The 20,602-nt window shown below is 34.1% G+C and overlaps 1 protein-coding gene across 49 annotated transcripts in view; it reads right to left on the bottom strand.

Moving 5' to 3' along the window:
- The window catches only part of RIMS2 (regulating synaptic membrane exocytosis 2), a 601,609-nt gene that overhangs the window by 229,572 nt on the left and 351,435 nt on the right, over positions 1-20,602 (bottom strand). For all 49 annotated transcript variants that reach the window (XM_027973139.3, XM_027973138.3, XM_060393832.1 and 46 more), the window contains 3 exons: positions 12,678-12,746; positions 10,169-10,325; positions 7,482-7,598 (listed from right to left, as the gene is read on the bottom strand). In XM_027973139.3, coding sequence (XP_027828940.2) covers positions 7,482-7,598; positions 10,169-10,325; positions 12,678-12,746 — 343 coding nt within the window. The remainder of the gene's footprint in view (positions 1-7,481; positions 7,599-10,168; positions 10,326-12,677; positions 12,747-20,602) is intronic.

Consider the following 20,602-nt stretch of genomic DNA (forward strand, 5'->3'; position numbering starts at 1 on the left):
TCAAGCAAGTCATTTCCTCTCCAATCTGTTCTAATCCTATTATGCTTAGGCCTCATGGTCTTTTACATTTTATAACTAGTTACTATATTGTATATAATCAATTGGATCAGGTGCTTTATTAGACCAGGATAATGCCTACTCTAAATCTTTGTGCAGAATGCCTAACCCACTCAATAAATATATTTTGAGTTGAACTCAAAAGTAAAGCAGAATTATGATCTTTTCATGTGGAACCTACTGTTTAAAGAGAGCAGTCATTCATATAATCCCAGAAACACTCTAGAACAGTAAACAAAAGATTAAAAACCTATGTAGTATAAGACATAAGGATAACAGTATCAAAAAGATTTTTCTGGCTTTATGAAGAGTAGAAAGAATACCCAACAGTAGTGATGTTGGGATTTACTGCATTAAAAAGGAATAGACTGTCTCTGAAAATTACTTAAGGGTAACAAAGATGTGTAAAATTCAAAGCCGTTAAAATTTTCATATTCATAGAGCATATATATATATATATATATATATATATATATATATAAAATCACCCAACTTTTAATATTTTCCTTGAGAAGCTTAGAATAAATTTCATCTCTGTAAAGCCAAAGAAAACACTATACAGGAATCCTCATCATGACGCAACAGTCTGTTTTATTTCCCTTTTTGTGATCAATTTTATGTATCAACTTAACTGGCCAAGGGGTGCTCACCTTAAACATTATTTCTGGGAATGTATGTAAAGGTATCTCAGGATGAGACTCTCATTTGATTCAGTGGAATCAGTACATTGCCCACTCCAGTGTGGGTGGACATCAGGCATGAGCTTGACGTCTCACAGCTCTCTGGCCCTCTGACTGAGACTGATTAATACACCACTGGCTCACCTGGTTCTCAGGGCTTTGTACTCTGAATTATACCATTATTTCACAAGTCTCCAGCATGCAGACAGCAGATGGTAGACCTTTTCAGCTTGTATAATCATGTGAGCCAATTCCTCATAATAAATCTATCTATCACCTATCTATATATTTATCTATCAATCTATCATCAATCTCTCTATCCAGCCTAACAGTTCTGTTTCTCTGGATAACAGTGACTATATGCTTTTCCATAGACATGTTATACCTCTTAACATAATCTGGTCATGATTCCCCTTGGAGTAATAGTATAAAAGTGCATCTGTGAATATTACAGAAATTAACCATACTATTTTAGTAAGTCCCCTAAAATTCACCCACCTAAGATACAGTGATCATTTGCTGCATCCACTTACAGCAATTTAAAAACATTTTATTTACACTTCTCCATTAAAGCATGCTTACTTTTCTCCCGAAATTAATAAAATCTATGCAATAAATAATGTCCTAAATGTACATAAGGAGTTGTTATTTTAAATATTGCATTTAATCCAATTTGTTTGAAATTTTTAAAAAATTGAGCAGAACTTTAACTCATTGCAAAAGAATAAAACAGGAAACTAAAACATGACTCAATTTTTTCTTTTTGGTCTAAGCCCCTTTACTTCTTTTTAAAAAATTACATTTATTTATTTTTAATTGAAGGATAATTGCTCTATAATATTGTGTTGGTTTCTGCCAAACATCAGTGTGAATCAACCATAGGTATACCTCTGTCCCCTCCCTTTGAACCTCCCTCCCACCACTCTAGGTTGTTACAGAGCCCCAGTTTGAGTTGCCTGAGTCACATAGCAAATTTCCATTGGCTATATATTTTACATATGGTAATGTATATGTTTCCATGTTATGCTCTTCATACATCCCACCCTCTCCTTCCTCCCACCACCCCCATGTCCATAAGTCTGTTCTCTATGTTTGTGTCTCCATTGCTGCTCTGCAAATAGGGTAAATAGTACTGTCTTTCTAGATTCAATATATATGCATTGATATACAATATTTGTTTTTATCTTTCTGACTTACTTCACTCTGTATAATAGGCTCTAGGTTCATCCACCTCATTAGAACTAACTGAAATGTGTTCCTTTTTATGGCTGAGTAATATTCCATTGTATATATGTACCACTGCTTCTTTATCCATTCATCTGTCTATGGACATCTAGGTTGCTTCCATGTTCTAGCTACTGTAAACAGTGCTATACTGGGGTACATGTGTCTTTTTCAATTTTGGTTTCCTCAGGGTATATGCCTAAGAGTGGGATTAGTGGGTCAATGCAGCAATTCCATTGGTTTAATTCCTAGTTTTTTAAGGAATCTCCATACTGTTTTCCATGCTGCTGCTAAGTCACTTCAGTTGTGTCTGAGTCTGTGCGACCCCATAGATGGCAGCCCACCAGGCTCCCCCATCCCTGGGATTCTCCAGGCAAGAATACTGGAGTGGGTTGCCATTTCCCTCTCCAATGCATGAAAGTGAAGAGTGAAAGTGAAGTCGCTCAGTCGTGTCCAACTCTTCGCAACCCCATGGACTGCAGCCCACCAGGCTCCTCCATCCATGGCATTTTCCAGGCAAGAGTACTGGAGTGGGGTGCCATTGCCTTCTCATAGTGGCTGCATCAATTTATATTACCCCGCAATAGTGCAAGAAGGTTCCCTTTTCTCCATACCCTCTCCAGCATTTACTGTTTGTACATTTTTTTGATGATGGCCATTCTGACTGGTGTGAGGTGATATCTCATTGTAGTTTTGATTTTGCATTTCTCTAGTAATGAGCAATGTTGAGCATCTTTTCATGTGTTTACCAGCCATCTGTCTGTCTTCTTTGGAGAAATGTCTGTTTAGGTTTTTTGCCCACTTTTTGATTGGGTTGTTTGTTTTTCTGGTATTAAGTTGTATGAGCTGCTTGTATATTTTGGAAATTAATCCATTGCCACAAAATGTGACTAAATTTAAAAAAAAAGATTAATAAAGGAACTTACAGATTCTCAAATCCTGATAAAAAAATTTGACTATCCAAAGAACTAAAAAAGATTATTGATCTAATTTCCTGACACACTTTGATTCTTACTAAGAAATTTAATTTTTGAAGATAAAACAAAACTATATTTATAATGAATTATCCTTGCATTGTATTTCATTAGCCTGAATGTTCCCTTTCGTTTGGTTTAGTCTCTCAGTCATGTCCAATGCTTTGCGACCCCATGTTCCCTTTTAGGAACTACCAGATACACAAAAAGGACTGTAAAAAAGAGGAGATAAAAATCTCACTCTTAAGTAATCTGGAGATTTTGAAAGCTAAATTTCCAACAATGTCAATTTAATACCAAACTGTCTTTAACATTGTCACTATTTTGATACTTTATAGTTCCTAAAATACACTATGATTTAAAAAGTAAAAATATAATCCTGAAATTTAATAAATAAAAAGTTGCATTAATTTGTAGGATGAGTTTTCTCTTTCATTTACTTTCTCTATGTTTTCAAACTTTCAGAGATGTATTTCTCTCATAGCTGATAACTGAAATGGTTTGGTAATTTTTGGTAGCTGACAGCTTGTTAAAGAATAGTGAAATATCATGTGTTTGAAGTATTTTAGAAATTCATATAATAAGGTAAATATGCCCTATTCTATAAAATATTATAGAATATAAATGCATTAATTGAATGAACAGAAGAAAGAAGTTTATGAAGTAATATATCTTCTGCCAGTATTATTTTTCTTCCTTATTAGGCTGAAATTATACTCTATGGAATTAAATGCAACCAATATATTTCAATCTCTATGATAGACATAAAAAATGTGTACTGTAAGATATCTATGACATATTATAGAAATAGCATCTAGTACTCTATTCTTATTCTAGTAGTAAGTTAACTCCTATAATAAACAAGCTCTTGAAATGATTTCTAATACTAAAGTCACATAGTTGGCTACAGAAAATGATGTTCCTAGTTGTAGTAGTTACCAGGATTTACCAGAGAAATAATGATACAAAAAAGCAGGAGGAATGAAGAGGAAGACGACTATTACATTAATCATTTTTATTTAATATCACTGTATGGAAGTTTCTGAATTGCTTGTAATAAACCTTTCTTTTCAAAAAAGAAAAGGAATTTGACTGGTACTAATAAAATGAGATGTGCAGAGAAATAAAGATCCAATCAAAATTCTATGTATAATTCTTCTTATATTATCTATAATAAAAGGATATCTTTCTTACACAACGTAAGTTTAAACAAGTGTGTGTGCATGCTTAAGTCTCTTAAGTCGTGTCTGACTCTTTGTGATGCTAGGGACTGTAGTCCAACAGCCTCTCCTCTGTCCATGGGGTTCTCCAGGCAAGAATACAGGAGTGGGTTGCCCTATCCTCCTTCAGGAGATCTTCCTAACTCAGGGATCAAAACGTCTCTTTTGCCTCCTGCATTGGCAGATGGGTTTTCTACTACTAGCATCACCTGGGAAGCCCAACCAAGTGCTATAAATTAACGTCATATAGTATCACTTACTGGGGCTTCACTGGTGGCTCAGACAATAAAGAATCCGCCCACAATGTGGGAGACTGGGGTTCCATCCTTGGGTCAGGAATATCCCATGGAGAAGGGAATGGCTACCCATACCATATTCTAGCCTGGAGAATTTCATGGACAGAGGAGCCTGGCAAGCCACAGTCCATGGGGTTGTATCATTTATCACCCAACATGGCCGATGTAAAAGCCATTATCTTTTTTTTTAAGCTATTATCTTTATTCACAATTTTTAGTATGTCCCCTAGTCCTTCATCCTTCTTACTGGGTCTTTCTGATAGTATATGTATATTCTGCCTCTGTGTCTTTTGTTGTTGCCTAAATAAACATGCTCATTTTTCAAGGTCCAACATATATCCTACATCCTCTACAAGCCACTTTAAGAAAACAACTGTACTGACTGACTTTTTCTCTGCTTAATTGATGAGCACATTAAAATGTAAATTATTTATAAGCTAAAAGATCCTTTTAAAATGTTAAGAAGTACTTTTTTTGAGTTCATACCATTCAATTGGTGGCACTGTTTCACTTAATCTATCCAACAACCCTATAAAGTTGGTGTTAATATTCCAATTTTATAGATAAGGAAATCAAGTAGATAAGGAAATCAAATCAAAGATACACAGCGATCAAGTGGTAAAAAAATCTAAATTCAAGCCCAAAGCTATTTGGTTCCAAATCCCATGAAAAAGAATACATTTCATGAAATATTCTAGTCCAGTGTGTCAGTTCTTACTGACAAGCAAGATTAACGCACTACTCAAAATAACTAAATTTTACTTATCATCTCAAAGGAAATTATTTTTTAGGCTTTTAAATCAACAGTATTATTTATCAACTCTATAAAATGCAGTTCATGAAAATCCACTGTAGGAGGCTTCGAGTATTCTTACCATCTATTATAAATAGTACATAAAAATAACAATGCCTTCATGCCTTCGCATGCATTCTACTATGTAAAATCTTTTGAATATTAGGATAAAACAGAAATTAAGAACTCATTGTTTAATAATGTGATAGACTATTTTCATGGATAATACTGTGCTTTTCATTTTTGATTCCTCATGTTAATGAATAATGATTACAAAAATACTCAAAATTAATATAGAAATGGTTTTATAGGCCTATTTAAATGAAATTCTATTTTATTCATTTCTCAAAGGATTTAAAACAGCTCACAATGAAGAGTAATTATGATCTGGTAATGCACAAGACTTTAAAACAGTAACGAAATCACGTGGATCAATTTCCCCACAAAATCTCTGAATTACTTGAACGTTTTTGCCAAATTAAAAGATTAATAATGTTATAAACAATAAAATATGATATTTCAATTATGACTAATTCAAATATTAACTAATACCAAGGATTGAATAGCACTTTTCAGGTCATTAATCTTAGAGCTCTTTGTCTCAAAATATCAATAAAATATTATGTGCTTGTCATGACAGTGACTATTTTTGTTTAAAATTCTGGAGGTCAATTTTCTTCTGTTCTTCCCTGTAAGATTTAGCCCAGACCATACTGCCTTTATCTAGTTCATTTTACATAAACTTGGAGGATTTAAAGTCATTTCAGACTTTCCTCCCTCATCATCTGCTTAACATGCCTTCAGTGTGAACAAGGAGTTAATGAGTCACTACATGAAAAATTTCAAGATATTATCAATTTAAAAAAATTCTACTAGGTAATGCAAAACTCATTCATCCATCCTAATATGACGCATTCCTAATCATTCTAATATAGTTACCTTTTTCAATATTATTGCACTTGATAAGTATTCATTTCTGTAGGTAACATGCCTATAATTACTTTAAAGACACAAACCCCTATGAAAAAGTCAAATAAATTAAAAATAAATGAAGCACTACACTAGTTTTCATTTGACACTAAGATATTAATTTATTCACTTCCTATTTCTTCTTAGCTCTCAGACACAAAAGCCAATAGCTGACTGACACTATTGAAGACTAAGATATTCCCTACATTTCTTTTGGAAAAGTGTACTCCAACACAATGTTATAAGCATGAACTGAGTTAGATTTAGACTAGATTTGGACGAAACAATTAAATTTATAAGTATTGACAAAAAAATTTCATATCAATTGATTGAATCTCCACCCTTCCCCCCAGTGTTTTTACTAAAATTAGTTTAGGATGGGGTCGCAAAGATTCGGACATGACTGAGCGACTTCACTATATCGCTATAGTTTAGGATGCATATAAAGAGACTTCTGAGTTCCTTTGTTATTTCATCATAATATTCTCTGAACAGCAAATTAAGCTTTCTATTCTAATCCGTATCTTAAACCCACTTGGTAGTTTTGGGGAAATACCATAGCATTTTTCATTTCATATATAATCAAATCATGTACTAGAGGATTAATCAATTAGCTTGTTAAAAAATTATTAGTAATTAACGTATGTACTGAAACATGCCTAAGTATATCACATTTAATGGAGAAAATGCAGAGAAGTCTTCCAAGCATAGCAGTCAACAAGTATAATTCTTTAAGCTGTTTAAAAGATTTACTGAAAGCCATGAGGAAAAACCTCTTCATGAATCAGTTTTTCTGTCTGTTTAAACAAACCAGACTTGTCTCAACATGACTATATATAAAAAGTCACACAGATTCACCAGATGAACGTAAGACTTTAAATCTACTGTCTCATGAAAGTATTTTTCAGTATAGTAATTGGTTATGATAAAGTAAAAATAATAAAACATCCTGTTTTCCTTATGATTATCATTATAATTTCATGTACAAGTTCACCAACTTAACTAACTGGCTTGATTTAACAAAGTACCAAAACTGTAAGAGCAAAATGAATTTTTTTTCTTAGCAAACAAAAGGTAGTTTTTTGTTTCTTTAATTTTTAAAAATGATGTGACAGTCATAAGAATTAATGTAGATATTGTAAACGAAGCACACGGTTTCAAAAACTAAGATAAGAAATACCCAAGTTCAGGATGAAAACATTTTATGATAATCTTTCTTCCATAGGCAGCAATTATAATATGGTCTCACAGTATTTGATTAAATTTACCTGTCTCTGTCTGGAGAATAATGGTCATCCATGACACGATGTCTATCCATTCGGCTAATTGTATTATAATGTCCTATAGCAGAGCGTGTCCCTCGAAGTCCCTGTTCCACATTTCGACTGAAATAGCAAGATCCATTAAATATCTTAATAAATCATAATCATATATTATACTAAAAAATAAAGTTTTTTAATAAAGACAGTAGAAAAAGACAAAAGATCACTGTAATGTCAACCTCAAGATTTTTGCTTTGGTTTAACTAATTGCACTTCTGGCTAAATCTATAAATATCATCTGGAGATTGACAATAAAATTAGGAGATTGCTGCTGTAACAGGTGTGTGCCTGCTAAATTGCTTCAGTCCTGTCCAACTCTTTTGTGACCCATGGACTGTAGCCCTCCAGGCTCCTCTGTCCATGGGATTTTCCAAGCAAAAATACTGGAGTTCGTTGCCATTTCTTCCTCCAGGGGATCTTCCTGAGCCAGAGATGGAAGCCGGACCTCTTACCTCTCTGACGACTCCTTCACTGGCAGGCAGTACCCACTAGTGCCACACAGGAAGCCATAATAGTGGTACGACGTAAAATTAAGGTAATATCAATAGGAATGAAGATAAGGGTTATGAAAACGATTAATGGATGACTCCCAGGTGTGTGGGAGAAGGCAATGGCAACCCACTCCAATACTCTTGCCTGGAAAATCCCATGGACGGAGGAGCCTGGTAGGCTGCCGTCTATGGGGTCACACAGAGTTGGACATGACTGAGCGACTTGGCAGCAGCAGCAGCCCAGGTGTATAGTAGTGGTAATAAAATATGAAATATAGGAGGAAGTATAGGTTTGTGTGGAGAAAATGAGTTCAGCATGTTGCTTATTAGCCATTTTATTTTAGGGATAATAATTGTTTTTTTTTTTAATCTAAACTGATATTTTTATAACTATTTTTTGACTATTTTTAACTATTTTTTTATGACTATTTTTTTAAGCCACCAATCTTGGCCTGGGTTGTTTACTAATCTTATGGGCTTCCCTCGTAGCTCAGTCCGTACAGAGTCTGCCTGCAATGCAGGAGACCTGGGTTCGATTCTTGGGTTGGAAAGATCCCCTGGAGAAGGAAATGGCAACCCACTCCAGTATTCTTGCCTGGAGAATCCCAGGGACCGGGGAGCCTGGCAGACTACAGTCTATGGGGTCCCAAGAGTTGGACATGACTGAGTGACTAAACACATTCTTTTCCATGATGGAACAAACCTTTTACACAAGCTCCTGCTACTACAGGCTTTCTGTTAAGTGCAGGAATCTAATCTAAAATCCATGAATGAATGAATCTAATCTAAAATCCATGCCTATTTTCTACTGGTGTGTTCAAATATTCATTCTCTGATAAGTCAAGAATTCTTTTTTTTTTTTTAATGAGAAAGGGCTTAATTTACTAAAACTACAAATTTAAAATCTTATTTCAGATTACAAATCTTATTATTCTACTGCTAAGTCTACCACATTTAAACAGTTACTTTTAACTGTTTAAACGAAGACTTAATAATTTTAGTCCCATTTATACACTTACCTAAATCTTCAAATGTTTTAAACTGTTTATAAATTTAATATATTAAATTTTCTCTTTAATTAATTGTCTAAATAAACATTTAAGTACTTAATATCCTTATAATTAAATAAGTTAAATTTATAAATATAATAAATCTTGTTCTCTTAGACAGTCTAATGCCATGTATAAAATTAAGATGTCAACCTAAAATTCTAAGTCTAAATGTCTAAAACTAAATTACTCATTTAAAATAAGTGTTCTAAGATTGCTATTCTAAAGGTTCAAATTGCCTTAAACATTGCAAGTATATAAAATGTGAAATTATGCACATATTTCCTGTTCAGAAACATTATCTCCTTGGTTCTTACTCTAGTAAGCCCTTCTATAACTTAACTGGATTGATTCGGAAACATTATTTCCATGGTTCTTACTCTAATAAGCATTTCTATAACTTAACTGGATTGATTAGAGGTTTCCTCTAAATGTAAGACCTGGAATTGCAGATTTCCAAGCAATTCTTCCCACTGCTCATGCATTTCCTTTTAGTCTTCTCATGATTGTTCTTAATTGTACTGCTGCAACAAATGTTTATTCTTTCCTATTTCTTAAAATGTCAATATTACTCATGAGTACAATTCGTTGGGTCTAACTAGACCTGCTCAATATATATATGAAAGTGGAATTTGTATCTTCTTTTGATGGATGTGAGTTTGAGTGAACTCCAGGAGTTGGTGATGGACAGGGAGGCCTGGCGTGCTGCGATTCATGGGGTTGCAAAGAGTTGGATACGACTGAGCAACTGAACTGAACTTATGACTATGAACTTATAATAAAATCATATTTAGGTCATCCAAAGTTACAAAGCAGCCCATATTTCGTATTACTCTCCTTATATAGGCTATTGACTAGCACATATGTTTTTCCCTAAACAACTTTTTTCTATAAGAACCTATCTTTATAAATTTCTATGGCAACCCACTCCAGTATTCTTGCCTGGAGAATCCCAGGGATGGGGGAGCCCGGTGGGCTGCCGTCTATGGGGTCGCACAAAGTCGGACACGACTGAAGCGACTTAGCAGCAGCAAGAATATTTTAAGATAAATAGGCTTATAATATCATCCTACAAAATGTTATGCTGTCTTACCTTTGTGGAGGAGGGACACTGGGTGACCAAGATCTAGTCCTTCCTATAACATCTACTCGGTGTGGAGACCCTGATGGTGAACAGTGGTTTGATGACATTACTTGTTCTGGCACTGACAATGTTGAGCTTTGAAGATCTCGACCATTGTGTCGATAATCTAAAGGTGGAAATATTAAGATTACAGTTATCCACACACTGAGATGTTTAGTATTTTGTAATTTACTGAAAAACATAAAATGTTAGTGAAAGGCTTTAAATATAGTAAATGAAAAGCATAATGAATAAAGCACAATGCTAACATAAAATAATAGTTTATAAACACTTAAATTGAGAAGGAATGACAAATATTCAAATATTTAGACAGCTACTATGCTCACATTTTTACACAGTTAGTAATCTTCATTAAAAGAATTAAGCTTATTCTAAAAACATTTTCATCTCTTCATTGACCAGAAGAGCTTCAGATAGTTCTCAACAACTATAAATATTTAGAATAATTAACCTGACAAAAAGTTACTACTTTCTATAGTGCATGCATGTTCAGTTGCTTAAGTCGTGTCCAACTCTTTGCAACCCCATGTACTGTAGCCCGCCCGGCTCCTCTGTCTAAGGGATTTTCCAGGCAAGAATGGCCAAGTTGGCTCAGTTGGTAAAGAATCTGCCTGTAATGCAGGAGACCCAGATTTGATCCCTGGTTCGGGAAGATACCCTGGAGAAGAAAATGGCAACCCACTCCAGTATTCTTGCCTGGAGAATTCCATGGACAGAGGAGCCGGGCAGGCTACAGTCAATGGGACTGTAAAGAGTCAGACAGGACTGTGTGACTAACTTCCACTTTCAGGCAAGAATACTGGAGTGGGTTGCCATGCCTTCCTTCAGGTGATCTTCCCAAACCAGGGATCAAACCTGAGTCTCCTGTGTCTCCTGCATTGGCAAGTTGGTTCTTTACCCACTGAGCAACCTGAGAATCCCAATTTCTATAGTCTATATAGATATTTCTTTAAGAAATAAACAGTATTAGAAAGCATTCTGAATATCATTTGAAGTAAACATTTAAACTTTGATTCCAAGTATTTGAAGTTATCTCAAAAATTACACTTGACTTCAAAACAGCAATACAGAGGATATTATACAACACTATTTTTTCCTCAATGGATTATTGAATGAATCACCATATAGCAAAAAAATTAATAATACTGAGACAAGAAACAATGATGTTTTATGGTGGTAAACAATAATGAGCCCAGGATAAACACTTTGTATTGTGTAAGCTTGCTAAATAATATTCTGCAATAGCAAAGATTATTGCAGAAAGTATTAACCCAAATAATGAATGATTCCTGAAAAAATTTTTCAAAAGATATATTCTTTAATAAAATGGAAAAAAACAACATAATCATTTTTTTGTCATCCTGGAAGTAGAAAATAAAAGAACTGAGATATGCCCCAAATGACATCAAAACAAAGAGCTTTAATGACCTGAAGAAAAATATTTTGGGTAAAAAAATCTGATGTGGCTAGATATTTAATAAAGGGAAGAAGTTGAAAAGTCAATTAATAAAAAATAGAATACAAGTAGGGGAAAATGCTAACAATCTCCAAGCAAGATATCATGAGAAATATGACTTTATTAAGATTCAATTCACAAATGATAAAACATGAAAAATATTTTTGTAGTCTTAGTGAATTAATATATTATTCACCTTAGTGCAAAAAATAAAGGCTAAAAGGATTGTATTGAGTTTTTTTAAAATGTAGTACACTGACAGCAAGCAAACTGACTCATACTCTATCAAAATTTGTCCAACAAAAATTATCAGTCACTGATGCAACTGTAGCACATCTTATGTACAACAGAACATAAATATTTTGTTCATGATAAAATTGGCTATGCTTATGAAACTTGCTAGGCCAATGAACCTTCAAGCTGAAGAGAATCAAGCATTTTTATAATAGAGTATATTATATTTAAAAACATTTCCAAAATTTATTAAAAATAGCTACTTAGCTAAATTATTAAATCATCAGACAAATTTGTAGCCATAAGTGAGGCAATATTTTAAAACTACAATATCACAGTTTCAAAACACAGCTGTATCTGATACTTAACAACAGTGAACAAAATTTTTAAAAAGTGCATTCAAATATTTGATACATGTGGCTGTTTGTGATAGTAAAAAGATTTTTTCCACATTGTTAGTGAAATATAAAGAAGCTTTAGTTATACGGTAACTTCTCAAACTTATAATGAAATCCTTATTATTTAGTAATTTGAAAATAGAAAATTGGTAAGTACTTATGAGACATCTTTCAGTAAGAATATTCAATCTAACAAACCATATAGGTATTCCAGCAACTGGAATCATTCAGTTTAAACTGCCGTAAGGCTGTTTTGGGGGTGGGGGATAAACAGGGTAGTTCTTTGTAACCCATTAATTATATTTATCTATTTACATGTTCATTGGTAAATAATGATTATAGTTCCTTCTTATTACTATAAAATTCTTACCTGACACTACACCAATTCCATCATCACAGTCATAATCAGAGACCTCACTATCACTTATTCTCTTTGATCCTGTGAAGCAAACAATAGCAAATAATTAAAATCGCTGATCATTTAAGAAAAAGAAAAATCCTCACCAACCTAAAAAGCAAATGGGAGGATTTTGAGGGGAACACTTGAGGATAAAAAACAAGAAAAGTCATCATAAACTCACAAACACTCATTTTCACGTTTATTATGTGAGGATATTATTTTTAAATGTATGATAAAATTCCTAAAAGGATTAAAGCTTGAAATACTATTAAACATTAAAAAATATGTTAGTGATTTCATGCTAACTGATAAAATCTATTGAACAAAAATCCAAAGTCAAAAATAGCTCAATCAGTTTTAGATGCTTTTAGACAAATGCACTTAAATCTAGACAAATTTCTAAATACAAACAATGTTATATTCAAAGACATTCATGTGCCTTTTTCTAATACGCGTGACTAATGAATTAAATATATCCAATTCTTTATTTTTCACGTTTATGGATAGGAAGAATAATTTAAGACATCTTAAACATCCTTCCTTTACTATTACTTTAGTTGCTTCTCTGTTGCTTTAAGAAAGATATGAGAATAAATCATCCACAAACTAACTTAGGCATTATGAACTGTGGTTTATTTTCTAAGAAACCACCTAAGACAGAATAATAAGTATTATTATAAATCAATAGTCCTGTATGTGTTTTCCTTACAAATCTGTAACAAAACTTTAAAAGTTAATCATGCTATGGCAAAAATCACATTAAACTGAATTAAGTAGAGTTTGATTGACTAAATGGCTAAAGCAGATTGCTCTCACACTTAACTATGACATACATCACATAGACAAATAAAAACATCATAATTTTGTAATCTTTTCTCCTATGTGTGTCTGAGGAATAGGTACATAATTCATAAGAGAATCTTCTACTAAAGCACTTCTTTTTTTCTTGGTATCAGAAAATATTCAACGACAAATGAATACAGTGCTTCTATTTCAAGAGGACTTGTTTTGTCTGTCTACTTACACAACACATTACTCATTAAATAGACGAAACTCTTATCAGAAAATAAATGCTTTCCTGTAAGGTTTATAAAACACTGAAAGCTTATGTTGTGTAAAAGAGCAATAATTAAAATGTTCAGTCACTGATGCAATTCCTTTCAAGGAATGTCTTCCAACATCTGCAACCGCCCCCTAGAAATACGCTCTCTTTATGTTTTGCTTGTTGTAATCCCTGCCTTCTTGGGAGAGGAAGAGTCTTTTTTTGATAGGAACGGCAGTTCTTGTTTTTCTCCTTTTAATGGTTAGGTAGAAGATACCTATCTTTTTTTGGTCATGTGGTCCCACTGAATTAACTCACCACTACTTTCCTTCCAAATCCATATGTCATACATTTTAGACCCAATTGAATCTGAGGCTCTTATTGTTGCTTTGTTGCTAAGTCATGTCTGACTCTTTTGTATCCCCATGGACTGTAGCCCGCTAGGCTCCTCTTTCCTTGGGACTTCCCAGGCTAGAACACTGGAGTGGGTTGCTGTGTCCTTCTCCAGAGGGTCTTATAGCACTGGTTAATATGGAAACCACAGTTATCTGACAACATCTCAGCAGAATGGTCACAAAAGGATTTATAGAATCAGGACAGACACTGTAAATAAACTTATGAGAAAGGAAGGATAACACAGATGAGGCTATGAAGGAGAGAGTTAAGAACTGCTCAGTTGGTAATAAGATTTCACCTGTAAATAATCAAGGAAAAAGCAATGGTTATTTTAATGCTACTGGTCCAGCATAGAGCATAAAGATTACATGATTTTTGTCTTGGTCAAGGATCAGAGCTGCCTCTAATGTAAGACAAGAATGACACCAACATAAGAATGAAGCTCATTTTATTAGCCTTTGTGTGTTGTCCTGTGTGTTTGAGACAGTAGGGGTTGGAGTCAGAGGTAGGGCATACATGTGGCTTGTAAATGCTACTTCCTTCCAACTCTTGATTACTTTCCTGAAGGAAGTCTTGATTTATTTTGATATTAGTCCTATAGAAGTTAAATATATTGCAGTTATGTTCTCTCTATGTGGATCTTGTCTTTTCATATTCTGATGAATTCAAGTACTTAAGTTTAATGGCACTGAATATATCAATCTTTTCTTCTAAAACTGTTTTCAGGGTCTCCTTTAAGAAATTTCCCAAGCATATATACAAGTACAGAGATACTCTTATTTCCTTCTGAAAGTTTAAAAATGTTGCTTTGTGCCTGTCCATCTTGAAATGAGTTTGTGAATGACAGGCGATATGGATGCAAATTCACTTTTTAAATATGGATAACACATATCTCAGCATTGTTTATTTAATCATCCTCTTTCCACAACCATCTGCAATGTTACTTCTTCTGTTATAAATAAATGTATAGGACTTGTTTGGTGCTCTACTTGTTTTCCTCGTACAAGCTCACTGTCCTCGACAATAACTCACTGTCTTTGTTACTACAATGTTATATATTAAAATGCAAATAATTCACCTAATTATTCATATCTTTGATCTTTCTCCTTCACTCTTTGCTCTTCCATTTAAATTTTAAATTCAGGTTATCAAACGGTACAAAAAACATTCTATTGGGATTTTGACTTGATAAATACATTAAATCAAAACACCAATCAGGGAGAAATGACACATTTTATAGCACTGTTTTACAAGCTATGAATATGGCATTCTCTTCATTCAAGTCGCCTTTAGGATCTCTCTGAAATGTTTTAACTTTGGTCACTCAAATTTTCCTTATTTGTTGGATTTATCCTTTGTATCTTATCATTTCTATTGATTTTAGAAATACTGTTAAGATGATGTTTTCTAACCTAATTGCTCATAAACAGAAATGCAGTTTTATTGTAAAACAATGATAATCAGCCAACTTGTTAAAGTCTCTTTTTCCCTTGTAGCAGTAGTGTACTAACCACGCTCAGTGGCTAAGTCATGCCCGGCTCTGTGACCACATGGACTGTAGCCCACTGTCCATGAGGTTTTTCCAGCAAGAATACTGGAGTAAGTTGCCAATTCCTCCTCCAGGGGATCTTCCTGACCCATGGGTTGAACACCCATCTCCTGCATGGGCAGGCAGATTCTTTACCACTGACCTACCTCAGATATCCCTCCCTCCTTATTTTTAATGGTTTTGTTAGTATTTTCCTATGGAGACAATCTTTCTTTTCAGTCCTAAAGCCTTTTTCCTTTTTCTCGTCTTTTTATGCTAGTAAGTTCAATACTGGAAAGAAAAAGAACTTTTACATTTCTTTCTAATTTTGATTTTAAATAGAATATTTCTAATATTTCTCCATTAAAAGTGATATCTGCTGACTTTACATTCTATCAGACTGAGGAAAATCTTGTAAGTTCAATGATATTTCATAAACGATTTTCAATTTTTATTTACAATTGATTCTGGCCTGTTTCCTTCCTTGTACTAACCTTTCAGCTTAAAATCAAAGTTACACTAGCCCAACTAAATATAGAAAACTAGTCCTATTTTAATCTCTGAGAGATTAATCTGTAAATTAAAAAATTCTCTTCTTTGAAACTTTGATAGAAATTATCTATAAAATTACCATTCCTTTGTGGGAATATTTTAAATTACTAATTCCATTTTGTAGTAGATGTAGAATGATATATTAATTCAAGGTTTAGTAAATCATATATTTTAAAAGAATTTCTTCACTTTAAGTTTTCAAACTGTTTGCTACATTTCTAATTTTATTTTTTAATGTATTTTCTGAGATATCAATCATATTACCATTTGAATACTAACTGTACCTTCTTTTTATTCTGCCATAAATTTCATCACAGGTTTATTTTGTAAGGATTAAATTTTGGCTTTCATAATCCTAACTAGAAATTTGTTTCTTGTTTTATTGATTGTTGCTCTTACTTTAAGCAAGTAAAGTAACTTGCTCTTACTTCTTTCCTTGGATTTTTATGACAGAGGACAAGATGGTTGGATGGCATCACCGACTTGATGAACACAAGTTTGAGCAAGCTCCAGAAGTTGGTGATGGACAGGGAAGCCTAGTGTGCTGCAGTCCATGCGGTCCCAAAGAGTTGGACAAGACTGAGCAACTGAACTGAACTGATTTTTTTTCCTAAAACACTGGATGAGTACATTATAATTTTCAAGCTTTGAATATTTTGTTAATGTAAGCATTCCCCTGAGTACTTCTTTGCATTACACAAATATTTGTATGTAAATATGTGTTAAATTTTCTTCATGGGTCTAGAAGATATTTCCATATTTAATTATATTTAAGATATTATTGACTGATTAATCCATGACAAATGCAGATATAATAGATTTTGAATTCTTTATAGTATGTGTCTATTTTTAAAATTTATCATGGGTATGGGTATAATATATCTCTTTCTTTAAAAATTGACATAGTTGCTTAGCCTAAATCATATCAATTCTTTGAAATCTGTCCAAAATGAATTATTGAATAGTATATTAATAATTCTTTAAAATGTTGCTTGTATATAAGAGAGGAATATGAATTCATTAAATGTTAGGTTCAGAGTTCTTTAACCATGAGATAAATTTGTTAATTCCGTGGTTTATTTTGTATTGTCCCTAAATTTTTGTTTGCTTGACCAATAAACGGTTGAGACAGAATTATATTGCACTTTCTTTTAATGGTTGTAAATTTGTTGATTTTTCTCTCTAGCTCTAATTAATGGTTACTGAAGCTGTTTCATTTATATATGCAAGTTTTTAATTATTTTGATAGACATAAATAATCATTTGAAAAAGTTTAACCTCCATTATGACAAAATGTCTCAGGAAACCAGTAAGAAGGAAACTTCTTCAAACTGATAAGAGGTGTTTACAAAAAACCTGCACCTAACATAACCCGTAATTATTAAATACAGAATGCATTCCCCCTAAAAGAAAGAACAAGCCAGTGATGTCCACTACAACCCCCTTTGATTCAATATTGTATTGGTAAAATACAAGGGAAATAAATGAAAGGCATACAGACTAGAAAGCAAGATGTAACATGATCATGTAAATTAAAAATCTGAAGTGAAAGTGAAGTGAAGTCGCTCAGTCATGTCCACTTCTTTGCGACCCCATAGACTGTAACCCGCCAGGCTCCTCTGTCCATGGGATTCTCCAGGCAAGTATGCTGGAGTGGGTTGCCATTTCCTTCTCCAGGGGATCTTCCCAACCCAGGGACTGAACCCAGGTCTCCCGCATTGCAGGCAGACGCTTTAACCTCTGAGCCACCAGGAAAGCCTGTTATTAAGATTGATTAATCAATGAATTTAGCAACACTCTAGGATACATAGTCAATATACAAAAATGAACAATGAAAAATTAGAAACTTGTTTTCAAAACCACTATCATTTACAAAAATTTCCAAACATATGAAATATTTAGGAATACATTTAACATGAAATGTATGAAACATGTATGGCCCAAACCACAACACACCACTGTACTAGTTTCATATTGCTGCTGTAACACAGTACCAAACACTGTGAAGTTCAATATAACAGAAATCTATTGTCTCACAGTTCTGGAGGGTAGACGTCCAAAATCAGGGTGTCGGCAGTGGCATGCTCATTCTGATGTGCTCATTCTCTTCCTAGGGAGGAATACTTCCTGTGTCTTCTGGCTTCTAGTGCTTGAACACAAGCTTTGGCATTCTTCCACTTGCAGGTCCATCACTCCAGTCACACAGTCGTTTTCTCCCTGAATGTCTTCAGATTGTCTTCCTCTGTCCCTGTCTGTCTCCATGTCCAAATTTCCCCTTTTTATAGGGTCACCAGCCATATTTGATTAGGGTTTGCCCTTGTGGCCTCAGGAAAACTTGATTACCTCTGTAAAGACTTTATTTCCCCATAAAGTCACAGCTGAAGGTACTCATTAGGACTTTAAGAACATATTTGGGGAACACAATTCAACTCATAACAACTGTTGAAAATTAAAGAAAATTTAAATAAATGGAGAGATTTTTTTGCAAAGTTGGAAACCAGAAGTTGTTAGACTAACATTCTCAGGGGGCTAAGAGAAAACAAAAATCATTCTTGAATTTTATATAAAGCAAATCTTTCCACCAGGAATGAATAAACAAACATATATGCAGAGAATCAAAGCCTACTTCCAGTTCTTCATTGAAAGAACTTCTTAAAACATGTGTACCTAAAAGTAGGGAAATTAATCCCAGAAGAAAGGGATGGAAAAAAGGAGAGCAGAGAGAGTTTTAAAAATTCAGATAAATAGAAATAAACTCTGAATTAACAAAATGTCAGTAATTATAATAATTACTAATTTAGAAGCAGAGGTAAAATCCTGGCAGTAATGTTTTAAATGGTAGGAGTGTGGTTGTGAATCAGACTGATTTTTAAAGTTTTGATTTGGTTAGGAAAAAAGGTAGCAATGTTAGTATTACTTTGTTAAGGGCACATGTTAGGATTTCAATAGTAATACTAAAAGAATAAAGATTAAAAATAAAAAAGCAGAGTGCACAGAATATGTTAGAAAAAATAATTATCTATATATGTATTTGTTTGTGTATGCATAGAACATCTCTGCAAAAATATAGATACTGGTAACAATGGTTCATTCAGGAAAAGAGAACTAGATGTTTGAAAAAATAAGGGCAATAGATTTTTTTTTTTTTACTATACACACTTTTGAATTTATACCCTATGAGTATATTAATTAAAATAAGTAGCAAAATTGTACATGTTTAATCTGTAGATGAAAAGCATTCAAGTTGGTTAACTGTGTAGTTTAAATTTCTGGGAGGTTGTTACTATAACTTTGGTTTTTTAACTTCTCATTTCCATTTTTTCTGGTTTTTATAATAGGTGTGACATAACCAAGTCGGAGAAGGTGATGGCACCCCACTCCAGTACTCTCGCCTGGAAAATCCCATGGACGGAGGAGCCTGGTGGGCTGCAGTCCATGGGGTCATGAAGGTTGGACACGACTGAGCGACTTCACTTTCACTTTTCACTTTCCTGCATTGGAGAAGGAAATGTCAACCCACTCCAGTGTTCTTGCCTGGAGAATCCAGGGACCGGGGAGCCTGGAGGGCTGCCGTCTCTGGGGTCGCACAGAGTCAGACATGACTGACGCGACTCAGCAACAGCAGCAGCAGCCAAGTCAGCTCCTTTGGCTCCTACAGCTTCTTCGGCTCCTTCGGCTTCTGCCGCTTCCGGAAGGCCTGTGTCAAGCGCAGTAGCACACAAAAGACACGGCTTCCTCAGTCAGTCACCCACAAGGTCATCGTTAGAGACACACTGGTTCTAATTTGTCCTCATAGGTTCTAGTTTTCTTTGATTAACCTGGTTTTCATGCATGCTTTCTTTCCACGCTGACCTATGACCAACTGTAAACTTCGGGACCCCTCCTGGGTGAGCTTCTCTGCTTTTGGCTAGCTCCACTTTGTGGTCTCTGGCAAATGATTCTACTCAGATTCTTCAATTATATGATTTGCAAATACTTAATTATCTTAACAATGTCCTTTAAAGAAAAAAGACAAAAACTTTATTTACTTTGAGGAAATACAATTCATTAGTTTCTTAAGTAATGGAACGCAATTTTGGGGGTACTAAGATATCTCTGACTAACCAAAGGTGACAAAGGTTTTTCCTAGGAGTTTTATACTTTTAAGGTGTGTGTGTGTGTGTGTGTGTGTGTGTGTGTGTGTATGCTCAGTCGTGTCTGACTCTTTTTGACCCTATAAACTGTAGCTCACCAGGCTCCTCTGTCCATGGAATTTTCCAGGCAAGAATACTGGAGTGGGTCGCCATTTTCTTCTCCAGGGGATCTTTGTGACCCAGGGATCCTGCATTGGCAAGCAGATTCTTTACCACTGCACCACCTCAGAGTTTCATAATTCTA

Source organism: Ovis aries, chromosome 9 (genome assembly GCF_016772045.2).
Source record: "Ovis aries strain OAR_USU_Benz2616 breed Rambouillet chromosome 9, ARS-UI_Ramb_v3.0, whole genome shotgun sequence".
Classification (NCBI taxonomy): Eukaryota; Metazoa; Chordata; class Mammalia; order Artiodactyla; family Bovidae; genus Ovis; species Ovis aries.